Source organism: Cyprinodon variegatus, unplaced genomic scaffold, assembly GCF_000732505.1.
Source record: "Cyprinodon variegatus isolate N-32 unplaced genomic scaffold, C_variegatus-1.0 Scaffold352, whole genome shotgun sequence".
NCBI classification, from domain to species: domain Eukaryota; kingdom Metazoa; phylum Chordata; class Actinopteri; order Cyprinodontiformes; family Cyprinodontidae; genus Cyprinodon; species Cyprinodon variegatus.
In genome coordinates, this window is record NW_015150805.1 from 298,629 (window position 1) to 312,716 (window position 14,088).

The 14,088-nt window shown below is 38.9% G+C and overlaps 1 protein-coding gene across 1 annotated transcript; it reads right to left on the minus strand.

The window, feature by feature from the left end:
* Positions 1-2,898: 2,898 nt before the first annotated feature.
* Positions 2,899-13,806, minus strand: LOC107091802 (serine/threonine-protein kinase 17A-like). The gene is made up of 7 exons (XM_015385966.1): positions 13,486-13,806; positions 10,478-10,690; positions 7,158-7,302; positions 6,504-6,630; positions 6,352-6,400; positions 5,315-5,494; positions 2,899-4,531 (listed from the first exon to the last, which is right to left on the minus strand). Exons 1-7 carry the CDS (start codon positions 13,578-13,580, stop codon positions 4,246-4,248), a joined length of 1,095 nt encoding a protein of 364 aa, XP_015241452.1. The 5' UTR covers positions 13,581-13,806; the 3' UTR covers positions 2,899-4,245.
* Between the last annotated feature and the right edge of the window lie 282 nt (positions 13,807-14,088).

Below are 14,088 nucleotides of genomic sequence, written 5' to 3' on the forward strand. Positions count from 1 at the left end.
GTGCACTAGCTGCAGTCGAGCTAGGCCTTTTTTATTCAAACGAGTCAACAGGCTCATTTATATGTGGAAGAAAATAAAAAGAATGTAAGAGAAGCTACAATGATTCCAAAGATAATTTCATAATCATATCAAGCTAGAATGGTCATTTAAACATGCAGCTTAAAATGCTTCTCCAGCCTATTAACTTGTAGTCAGGTTAAAACGACATAACTTTTACCATGCAAGGGAACAGTCACTAAAAACAATAAAGTTTGACTTTATTCTTTGGAATTTCACCCAAAGAGTTTCAGCTATTAATTCACTCTGTTTTTTTTTTCAAAATACATTTGAACCACTCCTATATTTATTCTTATCATTAACCCAGACGCCTTTTATAGACTATGACAAAGAGAAGGGATTTACATAAACAAATGTTTGATTGCAGACGTGATATCATGTCTGAATGAAATGAAGCGGTTATGTAAGAGCCTCACCCTGCTGTCAGCAGTTGTTTCTAAACAAATATTTCATGCAAGCTTAGCATTTTAACATCCCTCTGCTGGATTTAAACACCTGACAGATCAGGCTTAGTGAATGTGCATAGCCAGTGTGGAAAAACACAAAGATCCATCTCACTTAAAGGTATAGTGGAGTATTTTTATGAATAAAAAAAAAAACAAAAAAAAATTGCTGTTTGATTTGCTCATACAATCTGATTTTCCAGAAGAACATTTGCAATCTTTTCACCATGTCAAACTCACCACCGAGCACATAGGACGGCCTTGCGTAAACATATCACCAGAATGATTGACAGTTAGGAGGACCATTTATCTTGATGATCCACCCGGAAAAAGAACACCCTCCACTATACCTTTAAGGCTTAATAGATACTGAGAAGAATCTGTCTTTGTTTAATTAATGTTATCTTGACTGTGGAGTAGCTAACGGCCTTTTTTAAAGTAGCTAACATCAATGTGACATTCAAAACTAGAAAAGAAAAAAGAATTTGACCTATGCAGCATATCTGGGTGAAATGCTGATCTTAATCCAATGCTTTGTCAAATCTTTGAGCCAAGTTCTCCTTTTAACACAATCCCAGACTTACTAGCATACATGAGACAATCAAATTAACTCTGTCCACATTTGTTATACATCATTTTCTATCGGTCACCTAATATACAAGTTCTTCTGAGAAAGACCCCTGAAATGAACTTTTTCTGTAACCAAATGCGTTGAGTGTGGCTGCAGAGCGGAAACAATACCATCCGCCACAGAGACAACAAACCTCACATTGAAAACAGGGGGGAAGAGAGGCATAAAGGACACAGTAAAAAAAAAAAAAAAAAGGATGTCAGTAATGAACATTTCTGGCATTCCTCAGCTCCAGGGATTTTCTGTAGGGGAAGCAGTCCATCCAGCAAAGATCGACCAGACTAGGACCCTGCAGGAAGGCTTGCTCTCTCCTTATTGGCTGCAGCATCGCTGAAGCGGCTCAGAGCCAAAAACAGGAGGAAGAGAACATTAAAGCAAGAATTCAGACAAGCACTGATATTGTTTAACCTTACAGGGGTGAATATGAAGAAGAAAGAAACTCTGCTACCTTTATAAGTATTGTTGCTTCCTCTTTACAGAATGCTGGCATTTCCTGTTCAGAGAAGCTGGTGGATATTTATGGAAATCTGACCAAAGGGAGCATTTTTTTTTTTCCTCTGTGATACTGGGATGCTGTTAATAGGTATGTTGACTCAAAAAACAGATGTTTTTTGAGCAAAGTGGGCCACAGCAGTGCGTCTTGGGATGCAGAGTTCTCAGCATTAAAGGTTAAACAGACAAACCAAAAGGTACAACAGAAATAACACTGGAAAAAAACAAAATCTAGATAAGTAATTTCTTCTTAAAATTAGTGTATTTGTTCTTCAATTGAGGAGATAAAAGAGACATTTTGCCAATGGAACAAGACAATTTACATTTAAAATAAGAAAATACAATTGCATTGTCTTATTTCAAGTGCATATTATCTAATTATCTTATTTAAAGAGTAAAAATACTCATTCCATTGGCAAATCATGTTATTTATCTACTCAAATTAAGGGTAAATACACTTAATTTAAGACATTTTTACTCATTTCTGGATTGTTTTTACTGTGAACCCACGAAGAAAGATAAATCCGGTCAGTTTATCCCTTTATAATGAAATAAACCTAAGATTACGTCAGTATGTCGTTCATGTAGCCTGTGGTATCATCTTTGTGTTAACATGTTTTGGGCCTCCCGCATTTAATGTGAAACTTTAACTCATCTTGATTCATAGATAAAACTTCTATATTTCATTAAGATTTTAAACATTAATCAGTTTTAATTTTAAGTTTTAATAAAAAAATGAGCAGAATCTAATTTTTATTCAATCTCAGACATCTACACTGCCCCCTTTGGTAAAGATGTATAAATGCCATTGATTAAAAGTTTAAGCATAAATTGCACACAGAATAATATGATTATTCAGAGCTCAGGTCCAGTTTATCTGTCAGTTATAAATCCAAATTCTTTTATTCTTCCCTCCTTTTTTGATTTGTAATTATGAAGTTTTTCATTCTGAAAAAAAAAAAAAAAAGTCATTCCAATATCCTAACATAAAAAAAAAAAGTTTCCCCCCCCAAAAAACAAATAAAGGGTTTAAAACTTTATAAACTAATTTCATTGAGGTAAATTCATCCGATTTCTAAACAAACTGGATTTGGTTTAAGAGGGGAAAAAAAAACATTTTTATTGTGAAGTTTGCTGAGCTAAGGAGTTATATAGTTATATATGTTATATAAATTATTATATATGTTATATATGAAGAGTTATAATTCTTCACTAAAAGGTTGAACAATTTTTCTAGCATTTATTTGAAAAAGTGTACAAGGACAACTGTGTTTGATACAAAAGCCGATGTATTTTCATTTTTTTTCTTAGTACATTTTGCAATGCATGCCATAAACAAACATTTATTTTATATTAACATGATGTCCACACGGACAAGTGCAAACCTTCCTGAAATTCAAGAGCAGAAAACAACAGGAATAAGTCAGTTACTTTACAAAAAAGGGAATATCGTATGGATTTTGAACATTGAGAAAATGGTAGAAAGCTTTTTGTTTAGCAGACTAATCCCGACAACAACTCATAAACTTTGTACTTTCCTTATTCTCTGACATTCTTACAGATTTCTCTGATGGCAGGAAGCACATATTTATATAGATGCCGATCATGTGATTATGGTCTCAGTACAAATTAAACAATCGATCAGATGCTTTCAAACATCAAAGGTTTCCTCTTTGTTTGGACAAAGATGATGAAATCGAGAGAAACGAAAAACTTCCCAAATAGCTCCAAAAACGTCTTGTGCAACCTGTGCAATAGCCCAAAATGTAAGTTTAAACAGAAAAAAAGAGGGTCTGAAAAACATGGCACAATAAATTCAGAGGATATGGCAAAACCAGAGGGAGGGAGAACAGTTTGTATGTACAGTACACTGTGAAACAATGGATTATGCTTCACAAGCCTTTAATCCAACAGACAAAATAAAAAAAGTGCTCAAGATTGTCTTAAAAAAACAAATAAACAAAACAAGAATGCTACTTTATCAGCCTTAAACTCAGTTTTTAAGTGGCTTGAAGGTTAAGGGGCTGAGGCAATATGAGAAAAACATAAATAAACATAAAAAAACATTTAATGTCTGGCTTCAGCATAGGCACTGCCCTCTGTTCCATTTCCTTTCTTTTTCTTAAATAGAAGCAAGTTTCAATTCTTAACCGTCAAAGGATTACAGAAAAAAAGTATGTACAAGTCAACTGAGAGATAAATAATTCTGATACGTGACGAACGAATAAGCTGCGACCCAGTCCAACTGGCTGTGTGGGTGAAAAGAAACGGTGCCGGGAGGGAAGTAGACAGTGTGCAGCTGAGCTCGGTTCAGTTCTGTCACTTATAAGGCAGCAGGGCGGTCGTGCAACAAGGTCCTTGTGTGCCATTTCCCACTTTTTTCTGCTCCATCCTTCCTCGAATGCTTCTCATGTGCAGTTTTCCAAATTAGTTCAAAAGCACGGTCACAGAAAAGGCAGACGTATGAAGCCGCAAACAGCTCAGTTTAAAGACATCACAGCAGTAAAAGCTGCCAGGCAGGAAGCAGCCGCAGCGCGCGGGCCCCTGAAGCTGCAGGCTCACTGGCTCTCAGCCTCTGCTCCATGGAGTTTGGATAGACCTAGTCCTTCACCACAACATGGGTCAGCATATCAGCTCCTGCTTTATTTCGGGTCGTGTGGGGAAAGGCGGCTCACTGAAGGAAAAGGCATCGCGGCCCGCCTTTAGTCCGCCTTGACCCGGACACATGAGGAAGGATCCAAACGGTCCCAGCTCCGGGGATGGAGCCGGGCTCTCAGGCTCCGATTCAGACTGGCTCATCTCGGGCTCATCCAGGGAGGATGCCGATGTTGTGTGGAGGTGCGGGTGGGAATGAGGGTGGGGGTTCAGCCAGGGGTGATTGAGACATTCTTCTGCCGTTGCTCTCTTCCTGCACACACAAACACAATAACACTTTGGATGAGTGGAAATTCCCACAGAGTTTATATAACCATTGGGTGAATTTAATCAACTCACTCTGACATCGACCATGTTTCTTTTCATCACTGGGTTTTTAAAACCACATAAACAGAACTTTTTGCTCTAGAATGTTGTTGTTCTTGTATCATTGATAACAAAAATCCTAAGAAATACTTTCTTATCCCTCAGTGCTACCACTAATCTGTAGCAATTAAAATCATACTGGCTTGAGATTGTGGCTTTGGCTGTGAGGCCGACAGACAGAGTAGTAAATGAAGGGCTCTTTGCTGGAGCAGTCTAATTAGGGGAAAAAGGATGTTAATCAGAACTTCTTTCTCTCCTAGTTAAAAGCAAACTTAAACAACAGTTTAAATCAGTATCCAAATCAATGAAGTGTACATTTTCTTTTTAAAATGAAGTCAGCTTAGAGTTACAATAAGCAGAACGGGGAATAGAACTTCATGCCACAGTGACGTACATCTTGTAACCACACGGATGCAGTTCCGGGGGTTTGAAGATGACTAACTTCCTTGATGAGTAAATCCAGTTATGGTGATTCAGATAGATGCAGATTTCTGATTTCCTTCCCCTTTAAGTCAATACTACATTAGAAATCATTTTCTCTTTTTTTTTGAGAGCAAACCTACCATAGACATTGCTAGGAATTCAGACCTGCTGTCCTGAATGTCTAAGTGTACAGGAAATGACAAACATATACATGAAAATGATGAATGTTGGGAACTTAAGTGCTCACCTGGGGTTTTTCACCAATACGGACTTGATAAAGTCAACCGCCAGGGAGGAGATCCCTTCAAATGTGTCCTGGGAGTAGTCTATATTGACTTGAGAAATGTTGAGGAATGTCTCCTGCTTGTCATCACCCAGAAAGGGAGACTCGCCCGTCAGCATGACGTAGATCAGGACCCCGATGCTCCTGGAACAGAGAGAAGAAGGATGTTATGGGTCAAAGGTTTCATCTTTGATGGTGACAGATGCTGCGCAACTAATTCAACTTCCTCTCGCCCCATGGTTCTCAAACTACGCTGAACGACTGGTGTTCCTTGGGCTGCCCTTAGGAATTTCTAAATCTATTATTTACCAGGTAACTTAATTAACTGTGGCATTGAGCAAGTATAGTAAGTATAATCTGTGAAATAAGTTATTTCAGAACACTGTTCTTGGCTCCATAGGAAAGTTGGGGATTTTGCTAAATTTCTAAAAGCCTAAACACCAATAGCAAAACACTAATAGCAACATTTTGCAACAATAGCGACATAGAGAGGTAAAGTGACGAGATTTCATAAAATACAGATAGTCAGAAATGCAAATAAACCAATTTTCATTTTGTTCTCCATCTTTAAAATGTTAAAGAAACTATAAACACATATTTACTCCAAATTGTTAACAGTTAATAGAAAGCAAATATTTTATTAATAGGCGATTTGTTCTGAGTTATATATATTTCTATCAGTAAAGAACAACAACTTGATTAACTTTAAATCTGATTTGTTTTATGGTAGGGGTCTCAAATCTCAGTCCTTTAGATGTGTCCCAAGTCAAACAAACCCAAATTAAATGGCTGTTTCATCTTTTTTAGCATGTAATCCTGCTAATGAATTCATTATTGATTATTAGGTTGAAGCAGAAATCTATTAAGGAGGTGTAAGGATGTGCTTTTTTCTAAATTGCATTTTAAGATGTGGATACCTGAAAGGTTCTAGATTTACTGAAAATGACTACCAACTGAATATGGCCTCATGATTTAAAATGAATGAAGTGTAAAACCCTTACCACATGTCTGTAGCAGTGCTGATGGGTTCATAGTTCAGGATTTCTGGTGCTATAAACAAAAAACACAGGTCCAGTTAGTGACGAATCAGAACACAGAAACCTAAAAAGATGGACGTGAACCTTAGAATTTAAAAGCTAAAACCAGAACTCACCAACATATTCTGGGGTACCAAGAATCTCTCTGACCTCTGAGATCTTGTCCATCCTTCTGGACAAGCCAAAGTCCACAATGCGAATGTCCCCAAGGGGCCTAGCGCTGGTCAACAGGATGTTCTGGGGCTGGAGAGGAACACGCAGAAAGACATTTTGTTACATAATGACTATATATACACACTTAAAGTGCTCTGAGCTCTTCCAGCTGCCGTCATCGACTGTCTGTGTGAATGAATTCAGGGCATTTTGGCTAGCTAGTCCGGGGAGGATTAAGGGTGTAGTTCACAAGCTTACAGGTTGCTGCTCTGATCTTAGATAATCCACCGAGTCTATTACATACCTCCTGGCCACTCATAGAAACCACTCAGAAGGTTTGTTTATGGGATGTAACACATGAATACTTCTACGCTCAATTCTTAAGTTTGCAAAGACTAATTTCAGTTAATGTATCATAACCAGAATCTTGCTGAACACATTGTTACAGCAGGATGCATTGATGCAAACATGATAGTTCTGCTGAAAACAACTGGAGGGCTCCTTCTTTAGAGGAAAAGGGTCATAAGACACTGAAACAGCTCTGGTTGCATAACAGAAAAACCATCTTTGTCACACTACCCCTCCAGGGCATCAATGTCCTATAAATCCATCCTTACCTTCAAATCCAGGTGGACGACATTATTTCGATGCAGGAAGGCCACTCCGTTCAGGATCTGCTTAGCCAGTCGTATTACATCTTTCTCTGTGAAGGCGTCGTCGTTATCAGCCACACACTGGTCGAAAATCTCTCCACCTGCAGCACTGTAAAGAAAGCACAAGATGTAATAACATGTTGATCATTATTGGTAAAGCAATTCATTTGTTAGACTTTCACAAAAAAGGACTAAATGGGCCCAATTCTCAGTTCAAAATCACATACATTGAAGGTAACACATGCAATCCATTAACTTTCACTATTTAACAAAAATCTGTTAATCTTTGTAAATTGGCCTAAAATAACAAAGTTAATCATATATAGGATCAATCAATAACATTTTAGGCACTATGCCTGGGACTGTACCTTTCATCTCTTAGGTAATACCATGGAGATAAGAATGGGTTACATGAGGTGAGAGGCCCAGATAGGATCTATTACAGCCTGATATATGACTATTGAAGTAAGTAAAATGGGAGGAAGAAGCAGAAGCCAACAATGCACAACTAATCAGAGCTTAGAACATTCATGAATACAAAAGGAAATGATGTTAACTCTCTATGATGACATATAGAGGGAAGGCTGCAAAATCTCAACCTTGCTACCGAAGAAAGGAATCATTCATTATTGTCTAACGTTTTCAAAGCAAAAAATCTGACTCTTGACGACTATTAATGTTCTTGTGTAACATGGTTAGGTAAAACGGAGACATGTCGGATTTATGTTAGATATCAGAGATCAGTCAGATTAGAGCCTCAAGCTGAAAGGTCTCCCCCTTCAAAAAAATGAAACTACAACCATGTGCTGCGGATTTAGAAGGCACACAGAATTTTTGTCCTCAGGGGGAACTTTGGGAGCCCGAGGACATGATGTTACATAACCAGCACCTTATTTTGACTGTAAAATGACCTATTATGCAAAATGTTCTTTTTTTGAATACTTAAACACTATCTCTATATCTAATAAAGGTTTTCAAAGCAACTAAAGCAAAGTTTAAATGGAGACCTTTTTTAAAAATAATCTTTTTTATACCAAGTGAAAGGAATTCAAGGTTTAATTTTACAGATTCTGTTTTATTTTCATGGTTAAAAGAGCACCCTTTGTCTTATTGAGTCACTTTTTCAAAAACTAAACTCAAATCTGTCAACATTCACTTCTCCTGAAAGCACTTAGTCTGTCTAAACAGTGAAGCACTCAAAAGGACTAAACATGCTTCACTGCCTTCATCAAACTGTCAACAGTGAGCCCTCAACAAATTTGCTATCTTGATAAAGTTTGTTTTACTTAATTTCAATAAAAACAACTTGTTTTAATCAAGAACTGTTCTGTTTTCATGTTGATGCACTCAATGTTGCTTTTAGAGCCACAGAGATTTACTTGGTGGGAAAAGGGACAAAAGAAAAAAATAAATCTGCATTTAATCTGCAGAAAAAGCTTTTTTGATCCAAGCAAACATTGGTGGACCACCGAGTTTAGCGATAGTTTATGTCAGTATGTTGCCATCTAGTGTGACCAAGAATAACCTAACAGCTGGATGGGTTTCCTGGACAATACTGTAACAATTCACTTGTCCATTGAGGTCAGAAATAGGTTGCTGATTGACACCAAAAAAAAAAAAAAAATGGGGGGCACAATAAAAAATTTCTCATGTTTTCTAAGAAATAAGAGAGTAAAAAAGATACATATTTTATTCAGTGAAGTTACTGAAAGCACTGCAAATCGTGAAAAAAACCCAAAGGCAAACATTACAGTTACAGTTTTAGGTATGCACGCAAAAAAAGGAAATGAAGAGCTGTTCTTCACGGAAAGCTGAGTCCACTGTGAATTGATGATTCAGTGGCCAAAAAAAAAGAAAAAAAGTACGCTAGAAAAGTCATTTGTCATCAAATGGACCATCTGTAAAGTGTATCGTCATCATGATGCAGGTTTCAGTTGAAATAACGCCTACTAAAGCTTGCACCTTTCAGGTTATCGGAGCTCGCCTCTTGTCATTTCTCTCTCATTTTGCACGGATGTGGTTGTGGCTATAACATGTACACGAGAGAGCGTGTGCAACATCTCACACAAGCACCGCGCTGTGCTACTTCTGGGAGCCTGACTTGAAGCTTACATTTAAACCCACAGGAAATGGAAAATGGGCTTGCAATTTTTCAGAACGAGGTTAGACACTTCAGAGATTCGAGTTCTCACTGGTTTATGAGTTTCACCTTTAGTGTTTCAGCAAGATTAAAGCCTTGTGTGCAGAAACGCTGATAGCCTCTGACATTTAAGAAACCACAGAGTATAAATATATATTCTTGCATGCAATAAGGGTAGCTAGAGACCCGCATTGATTGACCAGCTGTTATATTTCAAGCATGCCGAGTTCAACTGGGGCTACTTCCTCTTCATTAAGTGGTAAAACCCTGCTATAGAGTAGCTTTTGTTCTGCAGAAGCATGCCATGTCTGGAAGAGTGACTAGATAGAAGGTCCTTAGATTGGTCACTGAGCCATGCTTGAAAAGAGTCAGGAGAACATAGTTCAAGCATAACTGTGCAACGTCAACTCTCTCTAATGAGTTGAATGAGGTAGCTGCTAATTGGCCTTTCCAAGTTCTAATTGCACAATGTCCCTGTAGCAGCCAAGGGACAATTAGTTGTTACATCATTTAATGCTGGACAATAACAGTCCAGTCAGACAGCCAGCATGGCTCCACTGTTTTGATGTCAGCAGCTTGCTGCTTAACATGTGCAGTCAAGTGCCTTAAGCACTGATCAGCAGGTTTTAATAAGTAATCAGCGGTTCAATATGTAATTTACTCACGGTATCCTAACTGAAATGTTTTGGAACATTAGCATTTAAAGTGACAGTTCCTGTCATCTGAGCGAGAAGCTGAGACAGTGAGGCAACGCTGCGGTGAGCATATAACTGCAGAGAGAGAGAGAATTTCCATAAAAGGCAGACTGTATGCAACCGTAACTCAAGGTTGCGTTTTGGACACATGTCTATTCACAAGAGAACCCCGAGGCTTTGCACATGCAAAACACAGGATGTTGCATTAAAAAAAAAAAAGATTTGCTTTGACGCAAAAAGAAAAAACCTTTTTTACATGAACTGAAGAATGTGAGAACTAACAGACAAAGTTGCAACTGATGCAAGGATCTTAAGTGAATTATTGTGAAGACTGACCTGGCAACTGTCTGTGATCGAACAAGCTAGGAGAACTTTGTTTGCAAACAGAATTGGAAGATGCTTTTAAGTAGAGCATGCATATTTTCAGAGCATTTAAAGTGCTGACTTACCACTCCAGCACAAGGATAATTTCAGAGTTGGTTTCGTAGACCTCGTGCAGTCCCACCACATAGGGATTAGCCTTGGCCAACTCCAGCACAGCAATCTCGTTGAAGATGTCCATGCGGCAGTCCGCTCCCTTCCGTCTCTTTCGCAGAAACTTGGCAGCATACTGCTTTCCTGTGGCCTTCTCGGTGCACTTCTTCACCACAGCAAACTTTCCCCTGGGAATGAAAAGGGAAAGATATGAAGGGAATGATTAGCAAAGAGGCCTCAAAAATGACAAATGAATGTTTGTTTCTGGTGAAGCAGGCGATGAATTTTAGCAGAACAAAAGGAGCGGTTGTGGAACGCCACTGATAAGGCTGGACAGAAGTATCATTTGACAGCACGGACTGTTTAGTTGAAGGCTGATCTGCTCGGATGAGAAGGCGCCATCAGATGTTCAGTTCAGTTTCCCCATTCCCCTCATTTGCCTTCAGCCTTCAGAAAGCTCTGACAAGAGCCAGATAAGCCTGAAACTTTTGGCAAGTGCTGCTGAAAGTGGGCAAGGACCTGATAAGGCTGTAGGTCAAACAAAGAGAGTTGTTGGAAATCCTAATAGCAAAAAAGGAAAACGCCTAACTGAATAATATTATTAAAAATTCTGAGATAACGTTTTCTGCAAATTAGGTAAGAAAAAGGTGCAAAGGGTCACCCGTGGGTGCAGCAGGATGTCCGATGTGTGCAAAATTGCCACCATATGTCACACTGACACAATTACTAGCATGTACCTCCCCACACCCTGATAAAAAGGCCTTGTCCACTTCCCTTTCTTCCCAGCTGACAGCAGCAGGGACAAATGGAATAGTGTTGAGGCCTCCGCCCAGACCCTTAGTGAGACACTGATTCTCCTTTGACAACTAATACAAAAGCTGACCAGTCAGCTAAAAACAGTGGCCTCCAGACCAGGACCACCCACCCGACTCTGGGCAGACAGGGGGTAACTTGCTTTAGGTCTGTTGGAGAGTAATAAGCATGCAGAAACTGGACACTACAGTATAAACATTTATATCCAAAGAGGAACTCGACGTCTTAAGACAACTGAAAGCAGAATGTGGAGCTGAATATAAATGAAAACACCCGTCAGCACGGTTTCAGACAAATTCCCACACAATTTTAACCCGAGACCACTGTGCTCCTGACCAAAAGCAGCAAGTCCTTTGGCTGAGCTCTGCTTTGGCTTCTTTCTGCTGGGAGGCCCAGACTCTGCATCTCTTATGCATTTACCCAGCCATACAGAATGGTGATGTGTCACTGTTCAGCCAGAAAAAAGGCGAAAGCCGTCACAGCCTTTTCATACTTAATTAGCCAAGTTCAGATCTGCTGGGTGGGAACTACATATGGAGTGAAAAGAAGTGACAAGTGGAAACATAAAAGAGCAACAGGAGCCGTTTTCAGAGGTTGACAGCAGGTCAGAGGTCACTAAACAAGGCCATCTTCCAGCTGGCTATGCTCACACTTGTGTTTTAGATGCACAGAACCTTTTGGTATTATTTCAAACAGAACAGTTGCATGACTTTTTTTTTTTTTTTTTAATCAAATGTATATGTAAAATTAAGGATAGTTATTATGAAAAAAAAAAAACTTTTTAGTTTATCTTCCAACAGAATCTGTTAAAAAGGGACTATTATTCATCTCAGCTCAAGATTGACACTGAACAAATTCTTCTTTCCTTTTACAGATAACTTAATTAAGAAATCATCTTCCTGTTATGTCTGTGCTTTGTCTCCCTCAACAGGTTAATGACTCATTTTAGACGCAATGAGAACTAGCAGCTCTTGCAGCTCAAATGTTTCTGTTTGACAGACGGAAGAGAAGTTCCTCTTTCTGGTTTCAGGTCGAAACCCAGTATATTTTGTGCCTTCCTCTGAGGGGGGAGCTCACTTTGTGATACAAAGCATGATCATGATGCCTTAATGAAACAAAAAACAACCCTCATTTTTTCTCCAACTGGGGGCCATTTACACAAACTTAGAGTGGGGATATTAAAGCTGGCACCGCCAGCCTCTAATGTGGTAAACTAATGAATGTACTGGCTTTACACCTGATTTCCTGCTGTGCTTCTGCATACATTCCTTCAACTAATGCGATTATGGGCACTGATCTCAGGATGTTGTTAGGTTGAAATCATGAGAAATAGTAGGAGAGTTAACTGTTGCTTTAGAGGCATCCTAACCCCATTTATCAGTGCCAGTTAGCAGATCCCCCTAAATAATGCCAAGTAAGTTGCACATTTTACATAACAAAGACTAATAATGAAATGACAATTGTAAATATTGTGCAAATCTCAACTAAAATGTCTGAAGGAAAAAAAAAAACATTACATTAAGTTTAAAATAAAGACATATATTGAATGACTGTATGTGAAAAAGTGACTTAATTTAAACTTGATGGAAACAGGAAGTGCAAAAACTACCAAGAACCCAGACTGAAGTTTCTAGAAATAAAATGATCACATTGCATCAAACTGACATTTATCATTGCAAAAATAGTTTAAGATAAATCCAAGGCTCTGCTCACGAGACTGAAACTTTTACGACCACAAATTTGCACCACAAACGTGGGCATGCAACAGCAGGGGGAGTTTAAATACCCAGAAAGTGGTTTAGAGAAGGCAGGAAGGCTTCAGTAAAACAAACAATAAAACCGCTAAATCCATTCTACCTCACAACTCATCGAATAATATGTTTAACAATGAAATAATAGCGATAATCTGTTCAGAAACGCTAAGCCGAGATCTAGAAAAGCGCATTATCAGAGCGCGCGCCCCCCGGTGCCAAGCGCAGATGGACTGAGGCGCATCTAAAGTCCAAACGACGCGTTTTCTAAGCACGTGCAGAGAGTACATCAAAAGGGGCTCCATGATTTCAGATTATCGATGCACTGTTGCAAAGTCCGAGCCCTGAAGTAACAGCCAGACAATCAGCTGACGGATTTTTATCCGCAAAAAATGCGCAACAAAACAAAACCAGCTCACCTGCCCAGTTCTTTGCCCAGCAGCTCATAATTGGAAGTGAACGGCTCTTTTCTTATCTTCGTGTGGATTTCCATCATCATCCCCTTCTTGTTCATCGTTGCTGATTTTGGGACTGAAGTTGCTCCTTAAAATCAAACACCTTTTCCACAAAATTAACGGAAAAAGACAATTTTGGGCTCAGCTTAACCAACAACTCGCATAATAAGAAAGATAATTCGCTTTGGGCGAAAAAATGAGGTGTGAAAACACCAAGAGGCAATCCAGATTGAAAGTGTCCCCAGCCAAGTAGATGCTGCATATAGGAGAGTTTGACTGAACTGTGTGGCTGCAGGGAAAAAACTGCTAGTCAAGAAACAGTCCCAACTCCTGACGCGCAGCACTGAGAGCCAATGGGTGCAGTGAACTGGGCGGGCCCTCAGACCAGCTGGCAAATGGGGCCAAAGTGACAGACGCAGGTACAGTGACAGTGACACCAGCTTCTACTTTTTTTTTTTTTTTTTTTTACATCTGGGTTTAGTAACATTACATCTTATTTAAAGTGAAACTGGAGACAATATTAGTTTCCATCTTTTAAGCGTTTTACAAGCTTAAGGCAAATGTTAA